General features: G+C 37.4%; 1 protein-coding gene across 1 annotated transcript in view; it reads left to right on the top strand.

Moving 5' to 3' along the window:
* Positions 1 to 27,643, top strand: part of LOC130907767 (cadherin-4-like) — a 429,614-nt gene that overhangs the window by 131,261 nt on the left and 270,710 nt on the right. The window contains exon 3 of the mRNA XM_057823203.1: positions 19,304 to 19,327. Coding sequence (XP_057679186.1) covers positions 19,304 to 19,327 — 24 coding nt within the window. The remainder of the gene's footprint in view (positions 1 to 19,303; positions 19,328 to 27,643) is intronic.

Below are 27,643 nucleotides of genomic sequence, written 5' to 3'. Positions count from 1 at the left end.
TCATTGTTTCAGTCTCTCTACTCCAAAACTTTTACAGGATATTCTTTTTATCCAAGTATTTTTCTCCAATAGCTAAATAAATGGCATGGTCATGACAAATAACGGTCTTGTGCTAAATGAAATATGAAATAATAAAAATGCATTTATTCAGGACGACATGGCAAAATTACTCCTTAATGGTCAAAACTGTTGACTTCACCTTTACTGTCGCACATCCCGAACTATATTTTATGCCACCTAAATTGAGCTTATGCCATTTCCCTTCCCCGGCTATGGAGAATGTAAACAAAGCAAGAGGCGTGACATCTAGCTGACATGCTAACCCGAATCGAGTGATGTTTCAAAGTCTTCGAAGCGGAAAATCACACATAACTAACCCGGATCATTTCACATGACGACTGGGTTGTTGATTGTCTTCGCCGATCGCCAACCAGCCCGGCGGAGAACAATTTACAGCTCGTTCCCCTGCTACTACGGACAGGAGAGCTCGCCGGGGAAGCAGCTGGACAATGACCGACGTCGGTGGAGCGTGTAGCTGCCAAATGGTCAACACGAATATAGCAAAATAATGCTTTACTACACGGCGAAGATGAAAACAGAGAGTCTTACGAGAACGGCTGCAGTTGCTGTGCAGCTAACATGTGCAGCTAATGTGCATGAGGAGATCTTTTTACATACCCATCTATGATCAAACCTAAGTAGTCCTTTGTTTAAAGAACGTTTATAGTGTTTACTTTGTAATCGCTGTATTTGCGGCTATTTTTAACACAAAGTTGCAATTTATGATCGGTCGGAAAATTTGACAGAACACCGGGCACATAAAGAGAGCAATAAGCCCAATATAGTTTGGGGGGATGTGCGACAAGCCGCTGGTCGTCAGCCGAGGGGACATATCAGCCACAAAATGCAAGCCACCTACATATTAAAATGATCCCAGTATTTGACGTAATACAAAAGACGATGTTTACTCACTTCCTCATAAGTCCCATGGTCACACAGTAGTAGGGCTTGTTTTGTCCAATATCCACTGGTGAATGGGGATCTTTTGAAACCCCAAAAAGGCGCACACGCCTCTCCCTCGTACAGCAAGATTTTTCTGCAGCCGTTTGGCTGGCGTGATGCGAAAAATAAACGTATTGATCTGCTAAATCAGCTGAATCCTTAGTCCTTCTCATACAACAGTACGGCTGTATAGTGAAGAGGACGCCTTCCTCCGTAAACGTCACAGCGCCCTCTTTCTCAACTCGAGACTTTTGCCAGAATGCACTCATTTTCATGGCGCGGGATTCAAAAGAATTAAATAAATATAGCGATCGCTTCATCACACATCCAAGCGGTCCATTTTATTCAGGAGCATAAAATACCCCGTGCATTATGAAATAAACATGCTTTTTCGTGTCACAGGCACTTTAAAGTGTTAATTCATAGTTTTGATACCTTCAGTGAGAATCTATAGTGTAAATAGTTATGAAAAAAGAACACACCCAAATGAGAAGGCGTGTAAGTGCCATTGACGGCGGTAGACGTCCAATCAATTTTCACTGGGAGGGATGACAGCGATAATTCACTGCCTTAACCCTATAAAGCAGGGGTCCTCAAATACAAATCTTGAAGGTCCACAATTGTTTTTTTTTCATACAAGCATGGGTCCATTTATTAATGTCGGTCAAGTACAAGGCAGGTCGAAGGTGGTAAAAGTGGTTTTCTTTTCACCAAACAAAAATACAATGCAAATTCTGATTAAATAAAAATACTTTGTCTAAACATTTTCTAGACTTAAAATAAAAATAGAAAAAAAACATGCAAGTACAATGTTTACACATGTACACTAAATAATTGACAAGCTCTGTCATTAAGGTGCAAACAATAACTATTGACAGTACATTTTATAACTGTAAAACACTGCCGGACAAAAAAGAAAACGTGCAAGTAGTACGGTACATGTTCACATTTACAGAATATAAATGACGAGCTCTGTCATTAAGCTGCAAACAAAATAATTATTGATAGTAACTTTAACTGTAAAGTACTGCTCATTGAGAGAGATGGCATTTGGGGGTTCACAAAGCTGTTTACTCACATCATCAGCCAGTTATTCAGTGCGTCTTGTGGTTGATGAGTCTGGGAGTGAGATTTGTTTGATTTTTGTTATTTCCTCCTTTTCTTTTCCTTCGAACATTGCTGCCATCACTTCCGTTATGCACTCTTTTATTATTTCTCCATCATAGAACGGCTTCTTATGTTTGGCCAACACCCACAGCACAGGGAGGTCTCAGTTCAAGAAAAGAGACATCACTGCTGTCAGTGAACCTACTGTATCTATGTTCCTTGATGGCTATGGTGTTTAGAATCCATCAATAAACTGTCACAGCCACACAGTCACTATGGAAACGGATACAGGAAGTACGGACCGCTTGGTTATAGACAGAGTTGGGGAAAACCACGCAGATGCACACAAATACAAACACACACACACACACACACACACACCTATTTGTATTAAAGAAAGCAAGGAATGGATAAGCAATGCAATGCTTGACTGAAATAATTAAAATCTAACAACCACTCATGTTGAAAATATTATAGTGGAAAATCTGTTTAATTCATGACAGATTCACCCTCACAAGGTAATTCAGTACCATGCTTAGAGGTTTAGAGGTTATTGTAGTAGAGAATGGAGGGGGGGGGGGGGGGGGTAATTGTTGTTTGTGAAAGAAATTAAAATATATACATGGTGAACATTTTGAGCAAGTCCATAATGAGAACAGTGGCTCTGACAACAGTGTGCTCAGGATAGACAGCTTGTTCTTATCTCCAAGGAGACCTGCTGGAAGTTGCTGTGTGACAGCAATGACGATCATTCTTTCAGCTGTGACCCGTTTCTCCTTCACGATAATGTAGCCCAACTCCAAAATCTCATGGAGACAAGCAAGGACATCTATTGTCTCATGTTAATGATCTAACTTTTTTGCCTCTGTAATGTTATTTCACTTAAGTAATTATTTAGGATTTGAGGTTTTATTGTGGTATAGCCCTATGAATATATGATTGTATCTGAGAGCCTGCGGTCTTTTTTGCATGTTCCATGCTGTCTTTTATTGAAATTCACATTTGCTTGTTGCCTGATTAATGTGAGTGCCGCTAATTGCGTTCGCTGCAACTCCATTAATGACAATGTTGTAACAGCTTTCAGCTTCTTTTGATTTGATGCTCAACGTTGCCATTTTAGTTAATACGAAGTCCATTTGCTTAAAAGCTCCCCTTGCCTCTGTGATTCTGTACAAACTGGTACAAATCAAAATGTGTTTCTGTTAATTTCATGTTGTGAATAAATTGAATTTCTATAAGAACATGCAAAGGCAATGTTTTCAAGTGTTGATTTAGCATCCTTGAATTTCTCAAGTATGCAGGTTTGTTTTGTAAAACAAAGCACATGAGTTAGTGCAATCGGTTAAGCTTGAATAAAAAACTGCTACAGAAGTATACATAACCACTGCATACATTAGAATCTAAAAAAGTACTAATCTCATGCTATAAGTTATCTTTCTCAAGGTTTATTTCAGCACTGCTGTAGGGAACACAGAAAAGATTTTCTACAATATCTCTGGAGATTTTTTTTCTCTTCAAATATTCCCATTTTAAGTAACAGAAAGAAGAAAAAAAAACACTTATGTAATTCTAAATGAAACGTAGGTGAACTCCCGGACCCTAACTTTGCCATTGGCAATGGGATACATTTAGAACTAACAGTGATGATAATATCAATTATGCATTAAATGAATTAAATTCTACAAAGTTTCAGCGGGTCTGATGCACACTCTTCACATAAGTATGAATGAAACTCGAGATGAACTTCATGTATCTGTCAGCATGCACCTTGTACGCTAGCAAGAAGATAAAGTTTTGTCACATTTTGCAGCAAAGCGCACATGCATACTCTGTAGCAGTGGTCCCCAAACCTTTTTTGCTCCACAGACCAGTGATATGTGGGCTTTTTTTTTTACAGACCAGAAATGTCTGGCAGAAACAAACAGTAAACATAAAATAAAACGATGTAGCTAAAAACAAACGCTAAGTGCATGGGAAATGTAACTCACCAGACGCTGATTCAAACTTTTTTAACAGCGGCCTTTCCAAAAACCATACGGTAAATATTCTTGTACGCACGCATTATGTGTTTTTCTTCAATCGTGAAAGTTTGCTTGGTTTTAGCTAGGGGTGCACGATATCCATTTTTTGAAACCGATATCGATAACTTCCTGCTCCTCAAAGCCAATACAGATATCTATAACCGATAATAAATATATAATTTTTAAATGTATATTCACCTGAGTCGGATTTGTTGTTGTGTTTTTTTGTTTTTTTTCTGTTTTGTGATTTGTCTTTGTTTTTCAATGTGTTTGTTTGTTTGTTTGTTTTTTTTGTAATGTGATTTGGCTTTTTGTTTTTTGTTTGCTTTTGTTTTACGTTATTGTGTTGTTTTTTTTTTAATTTGTCGTTGTTTTTTTTTTTTTTGTAATGTGATTTTTTTGGGGTTGTTTTTCTTTTTTGTTATGTGATTTGCTGTTGTTTTTGAATTTGCCGTTGTGTTTTGCACTTCAGGTCCACCGTAGATATGGTATTTACTTTTTATTAGTTGCCTTACATAACTTCAGTGCATGCAGCTTTTGGTGTCACTCAGTGACGGCGTGAATTCGATTTTAACGGATTCATACAATGCCTCAACAATAGCATGCATTGCATTTAACTTTGTATTGCTTAAGTGCATTTCCTGAATATATACACAAATGTTTTCATTAATATTGTTCAGAATTATATACAGTATCAGAGATGATAACCTTTGCACCTTTTGAACTTAAGACCTTCATCCATATATTTAATGGAGATTAGGAGAACAATATAATGTCTAACATTTAGAGCATTTAAACAAGCTTAAATATGAAATGAGAGTGCTCTAAAATGTTTGTAGGATTAAGCTAAATTAAACGTTTAAGTTTCATTAATGCAATATATCCTCTGGGTTTTCTCCACCCTGTTATCGAAGTTTTAAGGAAAGCACTGAGGGTGAAATTGAAAAGTCATGTTGACTATGTCTGAGTTTTGGTTTAATACTGTGTTAAGTTTTGCAGTAAACATTTTATACAGAATTCAACATTTTAACTCTTGCGAATTCTCATAATAAAGTAAATTCCCACAAGAGAAACAACTCAACGGCACTCTGAACCCTTGTCCTTTGTCTTTTCGACCCACAAAATGCACTCTATTAGCAAACCCAAATTCTGAAAGCTCTCCTTCTGTAAAACATTTGCCTCTGACAAAGTAAGAACACTGTTGTGAATGTGAACTGTATTTCAATAATATGCAATTAATGCTTTGCTTGCAAAGTGACCACCTACCAGGCATGTTGCTAAAATGGAAGCAGAGAGATGTCAAAAAGAGAAGAAATAAAAACAGAAGGATTTAAAGATGTGGACCAATTATTTGGAATATGCTTTGTTGAGGTTCAAAATGCAGTGGATGTGAGAGAGAGTGCCTTTCCTGTCTGTGTGGGTTGGTAGTGGCGAGGACTAATAGAGGCTTCCTATAAGTGAAGGTCGTATCTAAAGTGGTGTGATTTTAAACTGCCATTGCCACTGGCATAGAGGGACATAGAGCTTGTTGTTGTTTCATCTTTCTTTCACCTAGACTTTATTGATAGAGATGTAATGGGCAGATTATGAATGTACTACAGTATTATGCTCATATTTTTTTTTTTTTTTAATTTTAATGTTTGCCCAGAGCTACTATTTCTCTTTCTTATATTTTTTTAATCATATGATTTTTCCTTGTACATGATGAGCAATGGGGCCAATCTGTTTTATTGATTAATTGACTTTTGGGTCATTATAATGAATTCATTTCATTATCAGAAGCGCAACAATTGGTACAATATCAAATCAGAAACAGATAAGTGGAAATACGTAGTTATGTTGTATTCAGCTCAAAGTGCCTGCGACAGCATAAAAAGAAATCTTTAAATAGCATTATTATATGAATTAGAATAATATTTTGAGACGATTCGACTATATACGTCTTTTAACCTGCCGTTTAGCCACGCCTGTCATTATAGCGCTCTAGCGTCCTTAGCTGGAGGATGACTTCGGCAGGGTCACAATTTCAGCTGATTTAGAATTAAGCCCATTCAGAGGGGAGATTCAGAACGAGGAAAATACGACACAGAGCAGCAAAATGTCATCATTGTTTTAATCTCTCCACTCCAATATTTTTACAGGATATTCTTTTTATCTAAGTATTTTCCCCAATTGCTAAATAAATGGTATGGTCATGACAAATAAGTGTTGTGATAAATGGAATATGAAATATTAACAATGCATTTATTCAGTACAACAGGGCAAAATTGCTGCATAATGATCAAAACTGTTGACTTCTTGCACCTCTCGAACGGTATTTTATGCCACCCGAGTAAGTCCGGCTTTTGTCATTTCCCTGCTGCTTTGGAGACAGAGGAAGGAGCGTAAACAAAGTAGTAGGCGTGACAGCTAGCCGACATGCTAACCCGAATCGAGCGACGTTTCCAAGTCTTATTCACGCCTTTCAAAAACAAAAAAGCACACAAAACTAACTCAGATAATATCGTACGGCGGCGGGGTTGACTGTCTTCACCTACAACTTGCGGCGAGCATATTGCAGCGCGTTGTTCCCCTGCTGCGTACAGGAGTATTCGTTGAGGGGAAAGTAGCTAGAGAATGATCGCCAAGCAGCTGTTCCAATCTTTTTCGCCTTTCGAAAACGGAAAAAAAGCACAAAACTACCCCAACTCATGTCACACATGGCGGCGAGGGTTATGGGCAGGAATGCTTGTTGAGGGGGAAGCAACTAGTGACCGCCGGACAAACCGGCAGACGTCGGAGGAGCGTGTGGCTGCCCAAGGATAGTGGTCTATTGCCGGGTACACAAAGAGGGCAGAGGGGGCTGGAAGTCTGGACAATATGGCGAACCGTAGATGAGAGCTGGGGGCTTCACGAGCATAAGCAGAGAGTAGCGTTCTTTCGGCAGGCACGCGAAGAGGACCGAGGAGGGGTGTCCGACAAGCAGCCGGTCGTCTGCCGAGTGGCCTTCTAGGTGGACAAGGAGAATTGTCAGCCCCAAAATGCAAGCCACCTTCTTATTCAAATGTGTGCCATGATCCCAGTATTTGACATAATAGGAAACACGTAGTTACTCACTTCCTCGTAAGTCCAGTGGTCCCACAGTTGTCGGACTTGTTTTGGCCAATGTCCACGGAGAACGGGAAATGTTTTCAACCCAAAAAGGCTCACACACCTCTTCCTGGTGCAGCAACAAAAACCTGCTGCACTAGAACACATGTAGGCAACTACAACTGCGGATGAATAGATCATTTATTTCGGGCTGTCAAATGATTAAAATTTTTAATCGAGTTAATCACAGTTTAAAATTTAATTAAACCAAATTAATTGCAGTTCAAACCATCTCTAAAATATGCCATATTTTTCTGTAAATTATTGTTGGAATGGAAAGATAAGACACAAGATGGAAATATACTCTCAACATACTGTACATAAGTATTGTATTGTTTATTATAACAATAAATCCACAAGATGGCATTAACATTATTAACATTCTGTTAAAGGGATCCACGGTTAGACTTGTAGTTCTTAAAAGATAAATGTTAGTGCAAGTTATAGTAAGTTTATATTAAAACTAGGGTTGTTCCGATCATGTTTTTTTGCTCCCGATCCGATCGTTTTAGTTTGAGTATCTGCCGATCCCGATATTTCCCGATCCGATTGCTTTTTTTTGCTCCCGATTCAATTCCAATCATTCCCGAAAATTTTTCCCGATCATATACATTTTGGCAATGCATTAAGAAAAAAATGAATAAAACTCGGACGAATATATACATTCAACATACAGTACATAAGTACTGTATTTGTTTATTATGACAATAAATCCTCAAGATGGCATTTACATTATTAACATTCTTTCTGTGAGAGGGATCCACGGATAGAAAGAGTTGTGACTTTGTGTATTGTGAGTAAATATTGCCATCTAGTGTATTTGTTGAGCTTTCAGTAAATGATACTGCAGGCATGCCCCAATGCATGATGGGAGTGGAACCATGATGGAAAGTAAAACCATGACTGTGCGTCGTGCTACGAATGGATATATCTTCTCTGCTTTGGGAAATAATTTAAGGTGTTAAGACAATGATCTATTGCCACCTTGCTTCCACACATTGCTTCCCATGATATTTCTAATCATAGGGAGAGGGATTGCGAGGTATTAGCCAATTGAAGAAAGGCTTCAAAGGCTTTAAAAGTTCACTCTACTCATGTTGCGCTGCCTTTTATCTCTCTATAAAGGTAAAATGGTGCCATTACAGATTGAGTGCGACAATGAGCGAGAGGATCGTGCAGTGTATATATTAATAGCGTTAAATATTTTAACATGACATGCCGCCGTCATCGGGATATTTTAGATAACCCTACGTTAAGACTAAACTAAAGACTCTCGATGAGTGTAATATATCATGTTTAACATTAAATACAATAAGAAAACAATTTAATTAAAATATATATATATGAAAAAAAGGCATGGCCAATATTTTATTGCCGATTCCGATACTTTGAAAATGACGTGATCGGATCCCGATCGATCGGGACATCTCTAATTAAAACCCTTCATAATGGTTTAGTTTTAATGAAAATTGTAAAATTTTCAATCAAAAAATAAACTAGTAGCTCGCCATTGTAAACGTTGCTGAGCGATGACAGCGCGGGCTCCCTGCCGTTCTTCCACAGTGTCTTTGACTACGTAAAGTAGTCATTGAAATGCACCACAAGGTGTCAATGACGAGTTTGAAATTACTTAGAAATCAAGCCAATAAGTGTGTTTTGTCCCTCGACTGAGGCCATAGTTCCCTGTTTACTGGTCCATCCACGGTCATTTGAGTGCTGGCTTAACAACGTACGAGACCTCTGATAGTTTGTATATTGCGACTAAATATTGCAATCCAGTGTATTTGTTGAGCTGAATGACATGTTTGAATAGAGTTTAACCAAAGTCTGAGTAAGTTTTATGTGTATTTTGCATAGCTATTTTGATTGGGAATGCCAGTTGTCTTTGCTTTGAGCGCATTTGTTTTTGTGAACATTATTCTTTTTTTTGGAGAGATAGGAATATTATTTTTGTTGTGCCATCACTAAATGATACTAATGTTTGTTGTGAAGGAGTTGCCGAAGCTTATGCCAATTAACATCGCGGTTCAATGAACGGCTGTGTCCACTCGCCTTTCTCTGCCTCTTAGCTTTCAATGTGCAAAAAATGCCGTCATTGTAATCTGGCAATGCACGAGCTGGTCATTCCGTGCATGCGTTAAATGCGTCAAATATTTTAACATGATTAATTTTAAAAATTAATTACCGCCCCTGTTAAGGTGATAAACTGACATCAGCACTACACTTATTATAAGAGTGCGCAAAAAAAAAAAAAAAAGTATAAAAAGTTAACCCTATGGGTAACCATTTCTGTATGCAATGCTTGTGTGTATACTGATGGTGTCTGTGACAGCAGTTTGATAAAAAATGCATAGCCATGACATATAAACAAGTTTTGCTAATGTTAACACAAGCACCCTTTAGCTTATCAACCTACAACATTGCAGTTGAGGTGCGGTAATGTATTAGTTTCTTTATTTTTGTTGGAACTGTTAAAAATCTTTTTTATTCATTTGTGCATTATGCATTATTGCATCATGTATTTTAAAAAACTTTCTCAACTTGATTAAACATCTACCTGAAAGCAAAAACACAAGTTAAAAAAAATAAATAAATAAACAATATGTAAAAAAATAAGACTGCTATACCTCTTCATTCTACATTTTCTGCCTTCAGCGTGTTATACTTAGGTCCGACTTATGGTCCGAAAAATAAATTTTACAACTGACATCTTTAGAGAGCATATCTGGCGTTCTATAATGTTAATCTATCTGTATTGCATTCTGAATTGGAATCAGAATTAATCTAACAGCTTGATATCCCATCAGGCTCTCCTTGGAGAGGTCAGTTAGCATGAAGGGGTACTGGGAGCTTGCCGAAGCTCTGGTCGCCTCAACAGATGGTTCTTGATCAGATATTAGAGCCCGGGCTGTAGGGTCGTCAAGCCATGAGTGTTTGGCTCTGCCTGAGGGAACTACCCTGTTTGAACCTCTTTGCTATATCATTGGTTTTGGTGCCAGGCAATTGGCTCAGTTTTCCCGCCAGACTGCTTGGACACTGGAATGATGACAGACGGCAGTCCTTAAAGTGCCTATGACAGTAAAAAAGCATGTTTGTCATATTTCACGCGTATTTTATGCTCCTGAATGAAATGGACCGCTTGGATGTGTGTGAAAGCAATCGATTTATATACTTAATATTTTTTAATCTCGCGCCATGAAAATGAGTAACTTCCTGGATTCAGGAAGAATGCGAATGTGACATCACCCAGGTCAGCATCTCACAATTCAGCATTGCTTTATTGCATGCAGATGAACTGCAGATTCAGATGATTTTGCGGATGAATTTGTTTATTTTTTCGTATCATGCCAGCCAAATGTGTTTTGTTGGTGTATTTGTTACCTGCTTTCATTTCCACATTAATTGTTTAACAATTTCGTCATTGTGTTAAGGTTTTCCTCAATTATGTATCATCTTCCCAAATGTGGCCCTTACACTTCATACTGTTCGCGGAACATCTATGAGTTTAAAGGCTTATTAGATCACACAATTCTGCCCTTATTACAAACACAACCAATGATAAAATTAAACAGAAACAGAAGTCAAATGTGATTTGCTGTCAACCAAAGTACACAAATGTAATCAAGAGTATGACAAAAGTGCAGCACTTCTAGTGAAGTTTGACTTGCTCATACAAAGTGTTTTTGTTCCTCGCTGTGTCACACGGGGCCATTTGCCAGCCGTTGATAACAGTTGGCTAATGGGTAATGTGCCACACAAGACTGATGCTGCACTTGCCGTTTTCATTTTGCTGCTGTAGTGCAGTAATTAATCCTGCTGAAACCTTTGCGCTCACAAAATAAATGCTTTCCATTTTCATTAATAGACAACTCATTAGTATATAATGAGGAAGAAGACGGGCATTCCCTGTGCCAAAGGTAATGGGAGCGTGTGCCACTCCCCTTGGAAAATACAAATATACACCCTGTTTGCCTCTGTGGAAACTGCACTTATATGTGCAAATGAGATGAACATTTAATTGGAAATATTTGAATTTACTCCTAAATAAAGTCAGTTTTAGACTGTTTTTGTTCAGTCTTTGACTGACTTCTTATGTTTTAATAATGCGGTCTACTTGTATTGATTAAATGCAACAAGCTACTTTTTCGCTCTGTTTGGCAGTATACCTATGTCTCCATGGAAAACGTAGATACAACCTGAGCTTGAATGTTTACACTAATCACATGAAGGTGTGTACATTTGTGTGCTTAAGAGATCAAAATATTTGTAGAATTGTTTTAATTCAGAATATGACTTACAGTAAATGCTGCACATGCGCAATTGTTGAACTGTTTCTTTGGTAGTTTGAACATGTCTGATGGCTTGTCCCAGATGAGAGTAAATACACATAAATGCAAATCGGGGGGTATTGCATTTACAAGTGTACATATTTAAAGACAAGTCAAGTCAATTTTGGGGGTTGTCGTTTTTTTTTTTTTTTTTTTTTAATGTTGACTTTTGTTTTGTGATGCATGCTTTTATTTTGGCGCAGGAAGTGAAAAATAGGCAGCGAGCGCATGTACAGACGCACCCGCCAATCCCACGCATGCATACACAGAGCAGCCGAGTGTCAGAGATGACAGCTTGCGCGCACATTTGTTGCTTGTGAAGCATCCAGAGGCGACGGCTGTAAATAACCCCTTTTGTATGGTTTATTGTGAGTTTTCAATTGAGGTCAAATACTATGGGCGAGTTTATGTGATTGTTTTTAATAATGTGCGGACAATAACTGATACATGCTAATCGTTTGATATTGCTGTATCAGCAGCTACTTGTATACGGAAATTTGAATTGCTGTTATTGAAGACGAGACTGATTTAATTTCATTTTATTTTAGTTTCATACTGCAAATGTTAATGTCATGACCGGTTGAATAATGCCAGCAAACAAGATGGACATCTGAGATCGTCATTTCGGAGCTTGGCTCCCTGTCTAGCTAAGACTTGGCTCCAATGTCTTGGCAAGGACAGTACAATGACGTATAATGCATAGTTTTTTTTTTGTTTTGTTTAATTTAGAGGGTGTTTTGAGGTATTTAAAGAGTTAATTCCGATTTACGCGGAAATCCGGTTAACATCGCCAGCGCAGGAACGGAACTCATTCATAAACCAGGGACAACCAGTATAACATATTGCATACACACAGAGATCTGAGTCAATGTTGTAAAGAAACAACCAGAAAACTGTGCAGGATGGAAAAAATACAAGCAATAAAATTGACTGCACTGTAAACAGAAGCTTAACACGCTCAAAAACTTAAAAAAAAATTCAGCTTAAAGGCGGATTGCAAGCAGCTATCAGGTGCATACCTCCACCTACTGTACAAGAGTGTGGTGATTTTTATTGGTCAATAACCTGTTCACTTGCCTACTATTGTAAAACAATCAATTCATAATGAGGAAAAGAAAAGGAAACAAAAGTAACATATCATGCAGGCGACAATTTGAAAAGCAGTGAAGTAAAAAGTACAGATTCCTGGTTTAAAATGTACTGAAGTAAAGGTAAAAAGTACCACTTCGTATTTTTACTCAAGTACAGATACACAAAATTGTGCTTTAGTACAGTAATGTTACATTCCACCACTGGGAAAAACACAAAGGGCTGTGGAGGAGAAGAACATGGCTACAATTCATTCCTTGTAGTGATCATGAATCATTTTTTGATAAGTTAAGATCGCTTGTAGTTCCTATTTTTATTTCGATACAAGTGGTGGTGGTGGGTCATCTTTAATGGAAAAAAGAAAGCTTGTTTGCTGGTATGATGTGTAAATTTCACTATAATTACAATGTAAATGAAAGTAAAACTGCCGATAGTGCGAAGTCCTCAGAACAATTCATCATTCTGTTATATTTTTTAATATATCACCACACCATTGTGTAAATTTTTGGCAGATTTACCAAAAGTTGAAATGTCACAAATTGATCTCGGGCCATTGGTTGTATAGGTAATGATCCTCTCATCATCTTTTAGATAGAGGATTGTGCATGGGTGGGATTCAAGTTGGAATCGATTAATCCATCTCTTCAATCCTCAAAAATGGGTTTGTTTCGTCAAATCCAAAAGATTATTTAGTATTATCATTATTATTATTATTCAAAAAAACGTAAAAAAAAAAAAAAAAAGACAGTGTAATGAGTGTGATTGGTATGTATGTGACGCATCATTATCAGTGAACCATTGAAAGGAATGAAAAAAAAAAAGTGTTTCATCATACTTAAAAAATATATAATTGGTTGCTAATTAGTTGACTCTGTTGTACCTGTGTAAACAATCTGGGGTTCAGCTGGTGTCTCATTAATAAATTTGCTAGTTTCGACAATATTTCTCCCCTCCAAACTGCTGGTTTCGTGTAATCACCAATGAAGGCTTTTTATTTTGAATTCACAACATGTAGTTTCCCTGTGGCAATCAGTCTTCAGTAATTTGGGTACGCTGCAATTCAAGCAGTTGGTTATACAACCACTGAAACCACACATTCTGCTGCATTAGAATTTCATGTATGTAATTAGTGCAATTGCAAGTTGACAGTTTTTGAAGTTTAAATGTGTTACATCTATTTTTATGTGCTCTTTTTGTTTTAACCCATTCCAGATTGCCATCAATTAATGTCTTGTTGTATAAAATTTAACAATATCTCATGAGCTATCTGAGCTAACAAAATATGGGTATGCAATCTACACTACAGTGAGCGGTTTGACTTAATAAGATGAATCATATGGGTCTGATTATGTTCTACAAGGACAAAAATATACTTAGGGTAGTTTTTATTCTTCTTAGTTGGAAAAATAGGTAAAAATATATCCGTATTCAAGCATGCTGAAACATTTTGTGTACATCCTTTGGGATGTGGAAACTTGCATTGGCATATGGCCTACTTTACATAATATTCCAAGCCACAACGGGACTGCTGTGGGCACAGGCAAATCAAGACGTCACTCATACATTTGCGTCAAATCAGTCTCTAACAGCTACCGTATATATTTCTCGTTGCCGAGATACTGCGGCTGTGAAAAGTGGCACCTTCACTTTGACACCATAAACTGGAAGTCAGGAGAGAAGGAAGTGTTTTCAGGGTTTTACAAGGACATATTTTCAGCTAGGTATTTTTTTCCTTCAAAAAGGACTGACTACAAAATATTTAGCTTTGTCAGCCATGATTGTCCACCATTTGTGCTACTGATGGTGCAACCTTGCATCTACAGCATCTACCTGCCCATCCATTTTTTTTTTTTTTTTTTTTTGGGGGGGGGGGGGTAATATTTTTTTAATTAAAAAAAACACACAAAAAAAATCATCCTCAAGAGAACCAAGGACTAATCACCATTTTTTAATGTTGTATAAATATACAAATACTCAACATAATGAGAACAGCGCAGACGTGCTAACTGCTTAATACCACTCATCCACTGCACTTCCATGTTAAGTAAAATGGCATTGGTATTTTAATGTCACAAGACATCCTCTTCTTTCAAGTGCCAGAGAATATTGTTTTCTATGTCTACATGAACACAGAAATGACAAAAATAAAGAATAATTCCAAACTTTCATTTAAGAAAAAAGGTTGTTTCTATTCTTTTTCATTCTTGTTAGGAGCAGTTGAGCATCATAAACAACATTGTTAATCCGTCTTTGGTAGCAAATTACTTAAGAATGGTATGGGCTATGAGCTCCATTTTCATGTCCACTGCAAATATAGACTGTAAAGCTTTAGAGTGAGTTGGTGTGTAATTTGGTGGCACACTTTTGGAGGCTCCTTTGAAAGAGGACATTGTGTTCTGCAATTGGCGGAGTGGCAGGTGACTCCATTCGCCTCCAATCACAAACGGCAATTTCATGCCCTTTCAATATGTTAGTATTATATAATTATTAGGGAGGTGACTGAGAAGTCGGCGCCTAAATAGCTAACATTGCATTTTCGGTGTTCAGTTAAAAGAACCATAGAGCCATAGTCCTCTTGTGATTACGTAATCAAAATATGGCGAGAAGCAACACTGCTGGCTCACCGCTAACATGTTCGTGGTTTGAAAGTATTTTGAGGTATAAGAAATATAAAAATGATTAAATGAAGGAAAATAAAATAAATTTGCTTCATCGCTGCTACACGCTTGTTCTGAAGCTGCTTTCCATTGATGTCTCGCATCACATCGAGTCCAATGCAGAGACCGTGTGTGAGTAGTTTGGAGTTAAATCAAGCGAGCAGTATACAAATACATTTGTATTTTTAATGCATATGTATGCATTTGCTGTGGTTTAGTGCACTAATTTTATGGCCTGACCACTTCCTCTTTTTGTCACATTTTTTTCCCACAATTTCCACACAACCTCTGCCAGTCGCTTTTCAACCCGGCCGGGAGCGACATCGCTGGGCTTCGTCGGCCCTTTCGCCAGGCTCTCGCTCGATTCCACTTGTTGGACAAGAAATCACCGAGTCTTATCTTAAGGAGCAGGACATATTGTAATAGCCTTGTAAAGGGCTTTATCAGTATCACCGAGAACGAAATAGTTTTTTGTTGTTGAGAACTACAGTTTCACACAAACGTATGACAAGATCTCATTTAGCTTAGCAATTGGAGATGTGAGATCCATTTTTCATGTGTCCCCATCTTCCAAGAAAGCGCAATTACAGTGAGAAGTATTTGTACTCCACTTAGAAAATAGGTAGACGTCTGAAATTTCAAAAATAGATGCATTTACACTCATTTCCAAAATCCCTGTTTCCATATGTGAAAACATGGTGAAGAACTGCAGAAAGTGTTTTAGATTATGTCTCTATAAGTGGAAATGCATTTATGATTGAAATTTAAAACCTCTACCTATTTTGTAAGTGAGTGAACTTGCAAAATCACAAGGAGTGCAAATACTTCTGCTCATCACTGTATATAGGTTTCTTAGGCCGTGACGTGTATCTATGGCCACCAAACAGAATCCTATGACGACGCCAGCGTTCACTGCCGCTGGGAACGCACCCTCCCATGGGCAGGGGTGGATCTAAAAAGAATATTTATGGGGTAGTGAGACGGGGGGGTAGGAACAATTTAAGGGGTGACAAATATTTCACAATAGTATAATACATTATCAACATTACATCACATTTAACATAATCAGGTCCAATTGACCTAAAGAAATAAAAAATACAAATTAGGTTTTATGTGTAGGACAATTTTGTTGATTAAACATTAGATGTTTTTTTTTTGTAATGGAAAAAAAAAAAAACTTTTTTTAACAAAATGGAATATTGAAATTATATAATTTTTCATTGTGATCCAATTACATTCAGTTGTGCTTAATTAATATAGTATTGCTCCACATCAACTAATTGTTACACCCATTATGGATCCGCCCCTGCCCATGAGGTTTCAGAATTTGCACCTTTCAAACTCAATTTCTCGAGCCCCAGGGGTTGTTGAACCAATGCCAAGACAAAGGGCATTAATCGCAAATAATCAAATAAAATAATTTTATAAAATAATTATATGCATGTGTTTTTTTTGGCCTTTGGGTTTCGGTTTTTGGCCAGGTGTTTCCAGTATTTGGTTTCAGCCGAGAATTTTGCTTTCCGTACATCCCTAATAATTATAAGGGAAGAAGAAAATTATTTGCCAGGGTCTGTATAGTCAAAGCGTTGTGTGCCTGAACGCCCAGCTTATTATGCAGAGAAGAAATCTCCTAACAGGTGCTGCGAAGTTTGCCTGTGCCATCAATGAAAAGCCATCTCTACAGGACATAGCTCAGTGCTTTCATTACTTTGGCCCTTTAGTCTTTAGGCCAAGCACTTGAATGTTAGTCTTTTTTTCTTTTTAATGCTCAATTTACAAAGTGCAAATAAATGATTCGCTTTCATTTTCCTCTACAGTACTTTGTCCTTGCCAATCTTTGTGTCCACGAGCAAAAACAGACTTTGTGAAATTCAAAACACTAAAATCATATTGTATTAAATTGGGATGTTCAAGGTACTCTATCTTTATTTTGTTTCTTCATAAACACACACATACACTATGTTGTAAAAACAGAGCAGTGGTGCATTATTGTCTCCCCAGAAGCACATCCTTTGAGCTGGGAACAGATTGTAAGCCTTGACAAAAGAAATACAATAATCTAAAATGCTTTTCGAAAGATTTGATTTGCTCTGTTTCAGTGCTCTTAAGCAGTGTCCAAGGGTGCTCGGGGTGAACTGTTTAAGAGATTCAGGCTTTCAAGAGGTTTCGCCTTTCTCGTCTCCCTACTTAAGGCTTCTCTTCCATGTGTTTGCGCACGTCCTCCACCCTGTTGCTCCCTTCTGAATATATAAAGTCTGTTTAGTGTTTTTGTGTTTAAAGCTCACGCCTTATTTAAGATATATCTTTGCAGCCTCAACACATGGAAAAATAGATTACGGTCTGCTGGATTTCAGTGGTGGAACATAAGAATGTAAAAGTACTTTGTTACTGTACTTAAGTACATTTTTGTGTATGTGAACTTTACTTGAGTACAAATGTGAAGTGGTAGTTTTTACTTCATTTTAGAGCAGCTATCTGTACTTTTTCCTCCACTTAGTTTTTCTTTTTTTATCATTGTGAGTTGAAAGTTTTGTTTTCATGCCTCTGTCGCGATCGATAAGCCGCGTGCAACTACACCGTAACTGAGCACTAGAGGCAGCAATATGAGTACAGGCAAGATTAGGCAGGTGAACAATATATTGACGTATAAAAACCACCACACTCATGTACAGTAGGTGGCGGTATACACCTGATAGTCACTTGCAATCCACCATTAAGCTAAATTTTTGAGTTTTTGAGACTGTTAAGCATCTGTTTACAGTGCAGTCAATTCTATTGCTTTTTGTCAATGAATTTTCTGGTCTGTTCTTTGAATGCTGATTGACTATATGGTGGAAAACACTCAGGTGATTTGAAGTTCCGCTCTGAGACCACTAATTTGGCCAAATTTGAAAAATTAAAATCCCAATTCTCTAGGGCAAGAAAAAACAGCAAAACCCTAACTGGAGGTTTGAGCACGCGAGAGCATAATTAAAGACGCCATGATTTTAGCGAGATATTATCGCGCACTTACTTTGTTTCGATCCAAAAACTCCATGTAGCATGTATCATCGAGTGTCAAAACACAGATGTGAATGGCCACAGCCGGATTTTATGGGTGAAACATGGTAATATAACAAGAGTCGCGATGCAGAAATCACAGACATCAAGGAGTGGTCGGGATGATCTCTTTCATATATTTACCCTTTTAAAGGTTTTTTTTTTTTTCTTTGTTTGGATCGGTTATTTATCATCTAGCATATAGGGGAAAATGCAACAGTAACAAAATAAATAAAATTAAGCCATAGATATGAGGTACATATGCGTGACCTATTTACAGACACCATTTTTTTCGTTGTGACGTAATTTGTAATAAGTTTGAAATATGCAAGTGAATAATTTTAAGTCGTTTTTTTTTTTTTTTTTTAACGAAATATTAGACGTCAATTAATGATTCTAAGCTAAAAATGACAGACATTTTGAATAATAAATATAATTACTTACCTTCTTTTAATGGCTGGGTTGAAACAAAGGCGGTTGCACGACGTCTGTAAACGGGGGTTTCCAGGGTAAAACGGACAAATTAAAAATACTTCGGGGACTTAATGCGCCATGAATCTGCTATGGCAGCATATAGACATATTGTTCTATCGAACACAACAGTTCTTTTGGCTTAAAATACAGCAGTTTATTTTAAAGAGGAGTGCAAGAGCAGAAACTGCTTTTTCAGACTTGTTTGTGTTTTCCGCCATATTTATACACACACATATGTATGTATGTATATATATATATGTATATATATATATATTTGCATCGAGAGAAATATTTTTTACTACTTAATATTTTTACTTTTTACTTGTAAATTTTAAAGCCAAGTACTTTTACTTGAGTAGAAAATGAGTACTTCATCCACCACTGGTGGATATAGATGTCATTGACTAAACTTTTGTGCTACATCATGATTAATGTTTCTTCTGTCTTCTTTCTGCAGGTGCCAATGTGTCATCCCAGAAAGGTAAGCATGCCCTTATTTGCCTGTGCTGCCATGCCATTAATGGTGACACTATAGGTCTCTGTGTCTTTACAAGAGATGCAATGACACTTGATTCCATCTGATTTTTCATTTCAAGATAGTGATGTTAAATGTTGTCACCAAATTTTATGAGGTCAAATAGTTTAGTTTTCATCATTATTATTTGAAAATGTTACGTTTGTTTGCTTGTTTGTCAAAGGACGACAAATGTAGCTGAGGTTGAATGCTAAAGCCAAGCATGTTCATTTTTCCAGATATTTTAAGCAAAATTCCAAGGTAACATCAATGCTAACTCATTTCGAGTGCATGTCGGCACATTTCATGCCACGGTAAAGGACAAATATTCAATGTTAATGTAGCAGGGTGCTCACGGTATTACGCCCATGACAAAACCTTTTCCAGCCCATCTCAATCACATACATGCACGCCCACACACACAGTTTCGTGCTATATGTCTCATGTATGTGATGATAGCGGTATACGACACTGTCACGCGGTCCCATAAAAGTAAGTGATGTGTGCTGGCTAGATCTCGGTCTCTGATGAATGGTGAAGGGCTGACATGACTTACATCATTTTGCCGCTGCTGCACTCACATATGTTTCTGAATGAGAGGAAGATAAATAAGGCCACACCACTACGACAATGAAAGAGTGCTCACTTTAGTTTGCTTCAGTGCATCCGTATCTGGCCTGACTTGTTTGGTCCATGCAATATGTTTAACTCACCTGCAGTTGAGTCAGAAACAATTATAAACGTTATAAAAGTTATTTATGTGGAGATTTTTTTTTTTTTTAAATGTCCATATATGACTGACAGACATGAATTTGACATGACTGAAACAACATGGGACCTTGAGGCAAAGAGATTTGAAAAGACTGTGTGTGTGTATATATCAATTTTTATATTTGCTAAAATGATGAATGATGGATATAGCAGAACATTGGGCCAACTGATTTCTCTATCTATCTATCTATCTATCTATCTATCTATCTATCTATCTATCTATCTATCTATCTATCTATCTATCTATCTATCTATCTATCTATCTATCTATCTATCTATCTATCTATCTATCTATCTATCTATCTATCTATCTCTATTAATCTTAAGGGTGTGTGTGTGTGTGTGTGGGGGGTATATATATATATATATATATATATATATATATATATATATATATATATATATATATATATATATATATATATATATATATATATATATATATATATATATATATATATATATATATATGAGGTACTTCCAGTTTAGACTTCCAGTTGGTCGTTTTGTTCCCGACCAGATGATGATTAATAAAAGAGCTTGTTATACTGTAACATGACCTTATTCGTTAGTTTTCATCACTGCTATGTGTCCCTTAGCATTACATCCCTTAACCAACTGCATTGCACCCACTATTCCTCCAACTCTGCCAGACGAAGTATATTTATGACACCTGTGCTGCAAAACCAGTCTCTTTGAGACATCCCTCTAATTTAATTTTGAAAATGCCAGCAATAAATTTATCAAATGGACTGAATCGAATCGGAGTCACATGCGCAGCCATCCGTCACAGGCTGTCCCCTCAGGCGGCTGTGGGTGTAGTTAAGCCAGCCAAAAGCTCCACCACCAGCAGAAGACAGTGTTGAGAGATTTCCTGGTGAGAAGAAAGCCAATGAAATGCGAATGAATGCGTGGATCCATGTGCATGTGCTTGAATGCATATGCATGCGTTAGTTCGAGCAAGCGTGTGGCTGCTAGGATGTTCACAGAGGTCTGTGTTAATTCTCCAACACACTCTTGACGGAATGTCAGTAAACCACTTGAGATGTTCGTGTGCAAGAAGTGTAATTGATTAACCACTATCCAAGTTAATTGATTGTTTTGCTAGATTTTGCATTCTAAATCCCTCTCAATTCATCTGTTGCTCTGAGCTTCACCCTCTCTCATGCCTCAGGTTCACACGCTCTATGCCCTGCAATTCCCCTCTCGTTTCTCACTTTCTCATCCTCTGTACTAAAGTTTGACACCTTTGCCTCACGCTCTAAATGCCTTTGTCCCTACGCTCCTTTAGTTTTAGCCCGCTTTGTTTCCGCCTATCTTTGCTGCTCTCCACTTCACATTTATCAGTGTGCAAGCTAAACCAGGCATGAGTGAGGGTAAGGCAGTTTAGTGCTAACAGAGCTAATGAAGTCAGGTCCTATAATTCCTCTAACAGGGATCTGTGGCATTACTCTCTCAAGCTCATCGGCATTTAAAGATTAGATGAAATGTTCCATAAAATTGTGAAAATTACTAACACTCTGACATGCAACAACTCCATGCATATTTATACAATTTTCTTGTGTTGAGCTCAAGAACACACTGTTTGAAAGCAAGACCTGGACAAAACCAGAGCTCCAGACCAAAGCTTTTGGGAGAAGAGTTCCAGACAAGACCAAGATCAAGAAAATAATTAATCAAGTCCAGATGCATTTAACATAAACTGGAGCGTCTATCATTCTCTGAGATGGTACTTGCTGTAAAATGTTTCAGAACCACTGGCATATGCCAAATACATGTGGCAAACACTGAAATAGAGACCATTAACAAGCTGTTCAAATACCATATAACCATGAAAACATTTTAAGTGTTTTCAGTCCAGCCTGAATGTGGAATGTGTGATAATGTTGTAAGCATGTGAATGACAAAGGTAATATTTGTGTTAGAAAGTTCCCAGGTTTCCAAAATTGAAGGTTGCTTGTGAGGGCTTTGGGTCGTTTTGCTTTATTACACAGGCAAGTTGATGCTTAGCGCTAACCTGTCAGCTTACTGCTCTATAAACAAACAACACTTGTGACATATCCTACCTCAACATCCTTCCCTGCACTGTTGTTTGTATTGTCTTTGCTCCATTGTTGAATGGTAAGAATATTTCATCTCAGTGTAGAATGTGTTGTTAAAGAGTCTTAAAACATGTTTCGCAGTATTCCTGTAAATTTCTGAGATTGCTTTTCTTCCCCCCAAAACATATTTCAAAATACTGCTTGATTTTCTGCAATTTTAATTTATTTAGGTAGCTACTCCACCAGTGAGCCATGCCATCCCAATTTGTCAGAGAATATCCATTGTTTAACCTAAACAAGATAGTTAGTATGCGACTGTATATACAGTGCCTTGCAAAAGTATTCGGCCCCCTTGAATCTTGCAACCTTTCGCCACATTTCAGGCTTCAAACATTAAAATATGAAATTTAATTTTTTTGTCAAGAATCAACAACAAGTGGGACACAATCGTGAAGTGGAACAACATTTATTGGATAATTTAAACTTTTTTAACAAATAAAAAACTGAAAAGTGGGGCGTGCAATATTATTCGGCCCCTTTACTTTCAGTGCAGAAAACTCACTCCAGAAGTTCAGTGAGGATCTCTGAATGATCCAATGTTGTCCTAAATGACCGATGATGATAAATAGAATCCACCTGTGTGTAATCAAGTCTCCGTATAAATGCACCTGCTCTGTGATAGTCTCAGGGTTCTGTTTCATCTCAAGGAGCACTGTGCAAGCCATCATATTGAAATGGAAGGAGCAACAGACCACTGCAAATCTACCAAGACCCGGCCGTCCTTTCAAACTTTCTTCTCAAACAAGGAGAAAACTGATCAGAGATGCAGCCAAGAGGCCCATGATCACTCTGGATGAACTGCAGAGATGTACAGCTGAGGTGGGAGAGTCTGTCCATAGGACAACAATCAGACGTACACTGCACAAATCTGGCCTTTATGGAAGAGTGGCAAGAAGAAAGCCATTTCTCAAAGATATCCATAAAAAGTCTCGTTTAAAGTTTGCCACAAGCCACCTGGGAGACACACCAAACATGTGGAAGAAGGTGCTCTGGTCAGATGAAACCAAAATTGAACTTTTTGGCCACAATGCAAAACGATATGTTTGGCGTAAAAGCAACACATCTCATCACCCTGAACACACCATCCCCACTGTCAAACATGGTGATGGCAGCATCATGGTTTGGGCCTGCTTTTCTTCAGCAGGGACAGGGAAGATGGTTAAAATTGACGGGAAGATGGATGCAGCCAAATACAGGAACATTCTGGAAGAAAACCTGTTGGTATCTGCACAAGACCTGAGACTGGGACGGAGATTTATCTTCCAACAGGACAATGATCCAAAACATAAAGCCAAATCTACAATGGAATGGTTCAAAAATAAACGTATCCAGGTGTTAGAATGGCCAAGTCAAAGTCCAGACCTGAATCCAATCGAGAATCTGTGGAAAGAGCTGAAGACTGCTGTTCACAAACACTCTCCATCCAACCTCAATGAGCTCGAGCTGTTTTGCAAGGAAGAATGGGCAAGAATGTCAGTCTCTCGATGTGCAAAACTGATAGAAACACACCCCAAGCGACTTGCAGCTGTAATTGGAGCAAAAGGTGGCGCTACAAAGTATAAACGCAAGGGGGCCGAATAATATTGCACGCCCCACTTTTCAGTTTTTTATTTGTTAAAAAAGTTTAAATTATCCAATAAATTTTGTTCCACTTCACGATTGTGTCCCACTTGTTGTTGATTCTTGACAAAAAATTAAAATTTTATATCTTTATGTTTGAAGCCTGAAATGTGGCGAAAGGTTGCAAGGTTCAAGGGGGCCGAATACTTTTGCAAGGCACTGTAGTACAACGGTACCGCTACTTACGAACACATACGAACAATACAGTTTTCAGGTTAAGGCACACCTCAAATGATAAAATATTGCCTCATGTTACAAAAGAAATGTCAGGATACGAAAGAAAAACATACATTATGGCTGGTAATCGCACCTTCCAGTGTTTACTGAACATAACATACTTACTGGACTGTCTCAGGAAATTAGAATACACAATATTCTAATTTTTTGAGACAGTCCTGTGTATATATACAGGACTGTCTCAGGAAATTAGAATACACAATATTCTAATTTCCTGACTGTCTCAGGAAATTAGAATATTGTGTATTCTAATTTCCTGACTGTCTCAGGAAATTAGAATATTGTGTATTCTAATTTCCTGAGACAGTCCTGTATATATACACAGGACTGTCTCAAAAAATTAGAATATTGTGTATTCTAATTTCCTGAGACAGTCCAGTATAGATGCTTTGCCATTGCCTAACTTTCCTGGCATCCATTTGGCTATTTATATATCCCAGCATCCTCTTCAATTGCCCCTTGTGTTCCAGCAGCTTTACATGAGTGTATTAACAGTTTTTCTTTACTCTATTTTTGGTTCTTTACATTATGCACAACTGATTTTATGTTTATTGTGCAACTGATTTTATGTTTATTGTACAATAATCTAATTGTAACATCTATTTGTTGCATGTTTTGATGGATTTGTATGCATTATAAAGAATTCGCATCTGAATTTGGGGTGACTTGGAACTGTTTAGGACATTTACATGAAAAACGCGTCTCTACTTAGAGAATTTTCAAATAACTACATCCAGAACCAATTATTTCGTAAGTAAAGGTACCACTCTATTGTATATTGTCTATGTATTGTGTAGTACATAAAGATTGTATGCATGCATACAATAAGGGACTAATTAGACAAAATGAGTATTTGTCAAAGTACCGAAGAAAGGCACTTCACAAGAATATAACAATTCAAGCTAGGCCCGGCAAGATGTTATGCAATATTATCGTAGATGGAATTACACCAGCAATGGAGAGAACTCTCCTAAATGAGCAAGCAGGATTAAGGGAGATATGGCAATCCACAGACCAGGGCTCTACTCTTAGAAATTCCTTGAAAAATGAGCAACATCAACTCCACATGAACTTCACTGACTTCCAAAAGGCCTTTAATGTGCTACAAGAGTTAAATCGTTTGCGGATACTAATTTGTTACATCAAAGATGAGACTACAAATAGAGACATCAACTCTTTCATGTAGATAACATGGCCAGCAGACTATTCCGTTGCTGAGGCTTTAGATATCACACAAGTATCTGTATTGTGTGTATAAAAACATAGATCGTCATGATGATGGTCTATAGAGGACTACTCATTATCCATTCTGATTCAAGGAGGAAATTACACATCGTTGCCGCAGTCCAAAATGTCTCCTTGGGAATGCTGCTTTCTCCCAAATTAAGGATTTGGAAATGGAGGATCAGGATTTTACCCATTTTGCAAGAGATAACTGCTATTAATGTGCCATTAAAGCACATTTATGGGACAACTACGAAAACCTCACGTTAGCAAAATATTTCAGGTGAGACTAAAGAGACTCAAGAGAAATGTGTATAACAAATTATTATGAGCAATGCTACACACTTTTCCAGTTACCTTGTTTACTCAGAAGAAACGCATTGCACCCAGGAAAGAAGTTAGGCCCAGTTGGTATATCCTCAGGTAATTCTTAACGCACAAACCCTATCAGGCACTAACAGTTCATGTGGAAATATTTGAAGAGCAAACAGTGTACAGACCATTAAAATCTAGACTGGCACGATAGCAAAAGGGCATAAATACAATAAAGTGCTAAACTCCATATACAGGCAGTCTATAACCACTACAGAAAGACATGCTGGTCTCTATGGAAATGTGATGCTCATTAGTAGAAAGTAGAAAATACTCACAGTCATTGCCACTATCACCTGGCACATTATCATGCTAAAGATAACGGTGACGGGAGGTAATTACAGTGACAGCTGGTGCAGGGATGTGTTGCATTTGTTTGACTGATCTTCTGTCAGTGTTGTTACTGTGCACTTCAGACAAATAGGAGACTTGCCTCCTCATTTAGCCAGTAAATGCTCGAAGCTTAAAAGCTAAAGATCATGACGCTCCCAAATCATCACGTTCGAGCCCCATATACAGTATGTACAGTACATGTTTGTGGTTGACAATGTGTCCATGTCCCCAAAAAAAGAGCTTTTTGTATTCAAAGAAAACTACTCATATGAATAGATTCATAAATAGAAAACACCATTCATACCTCCCATTACCACACTTAAACAAACTTATATTTTAGACATCTCATTTTAAAGGCACAGGCAACACCATTACCTAGTATTCAGTAAATGACGTTCATATAAATAATGTTTGTTCAAAATATTTTTCCCCACAGTATTTTGTTTGATTTTCAAACAAACACCAGGAATACACACACACAAAAAAAACAACAAAAAATAATTGGTCCTCTAACATTATAAGCTCCAGCTTCACCGCTTTTTTCCCCTCCTTCATCCCCCTTATCCTCATGAACACAGAATCACAGTCCCCAATATGATCCGGTGAACCTCATATTATTTTCATTTTCTTGACAGAATTCATAAAAGGTGTCCACAAGTCCTCAAAAGTCTGTTATTTGCCCTTCAAAATGTATGTCATGTTCTAGATCTAGAGGTACTACTGACAACATCTGATTCATCCACTGTTCAGTAGAAAGTCCATAATTCGATTTCCATGGTAATGCAATGCATTTCTTTTCGTTAAGCCAAGATTGATAAGTGTGTGTTCATGTTTGTTGTAATTATGTTCTTCAGGAAAGAATCCAAACAGAAAAAACTTTGGTCCAAAATGTCTTTTAAAATCACTCGGTCCAACGTCCTTGTTCAAAATATTTAGCCCTTTGAGGGACGGCGGTCACTACAGTGGACAGCTACTCAATAGTTGACATGTTAGACCTTTAATCCATTATAGAGCAAGTGACTATTTTTGGTAATTTTAATTATAATAATAATATGGCGGAAAACATATAGGTGATTGAAGTTCTGCTCTGAGACCCCCAATTTGGCCAAATGTTCCTATCTGCATGTGTGATACATATTGGAAAGCTTAAAATCTCAATTTTCTGGGGAAAGAAAACATTTGAACAAGAGGGAATAAAAAAAGAAATTAAAAAAAAATTAAACCCCTAAACCCTAACTCGAGGTGAGAGCATAATTAAAGACATCATGAATTTAACGAGATATTATCATGTGCTTACATTGTTTCGATACAAAAACTCTGTGTAGCATGTCTCACCGAGTGTCAAGACACAGCTGTGAATGGCCACAGCTGGACATTTTGGGGATTTTATGAGTGAAACACGGTAACATAACAAGGGTCACAATTCAGAAATTGCAGACATCAAGAAGTGGTGGTGATTTTCTTTTCTTTAAATATTTACCCTTTCAAACTTTTTTTTTTTTCTTTCTTTGTTTGGATCAATTATTATCTAAAATATCGGGGAAAATGCGAAAGTAACAAACAAATACAATTAAGCGATAGTTATGAGGTAGATATCAGCGACCTATTTACAGACAGTATTTTC

This window comes from Corythoichthys intestinalis, chromosome 2, assembly GCF_030265065.1.
Source record: "Corythoichthys intestinalis isolate RoL2023-P3 chromosome 2, ASM3026506v1, whole genome shotgun sequence".
NCBI lineage: Eukaryota > Metazoa > Chordata > Actinopteri > Syngnathiformes > Syngnathidae > Corythoichthys > Corythoichthys intestinalis.
Note: the sequence above shows the minus strand (reverse complement) of the source record. Positions and strands in the feature narration are given on the sequence as shown.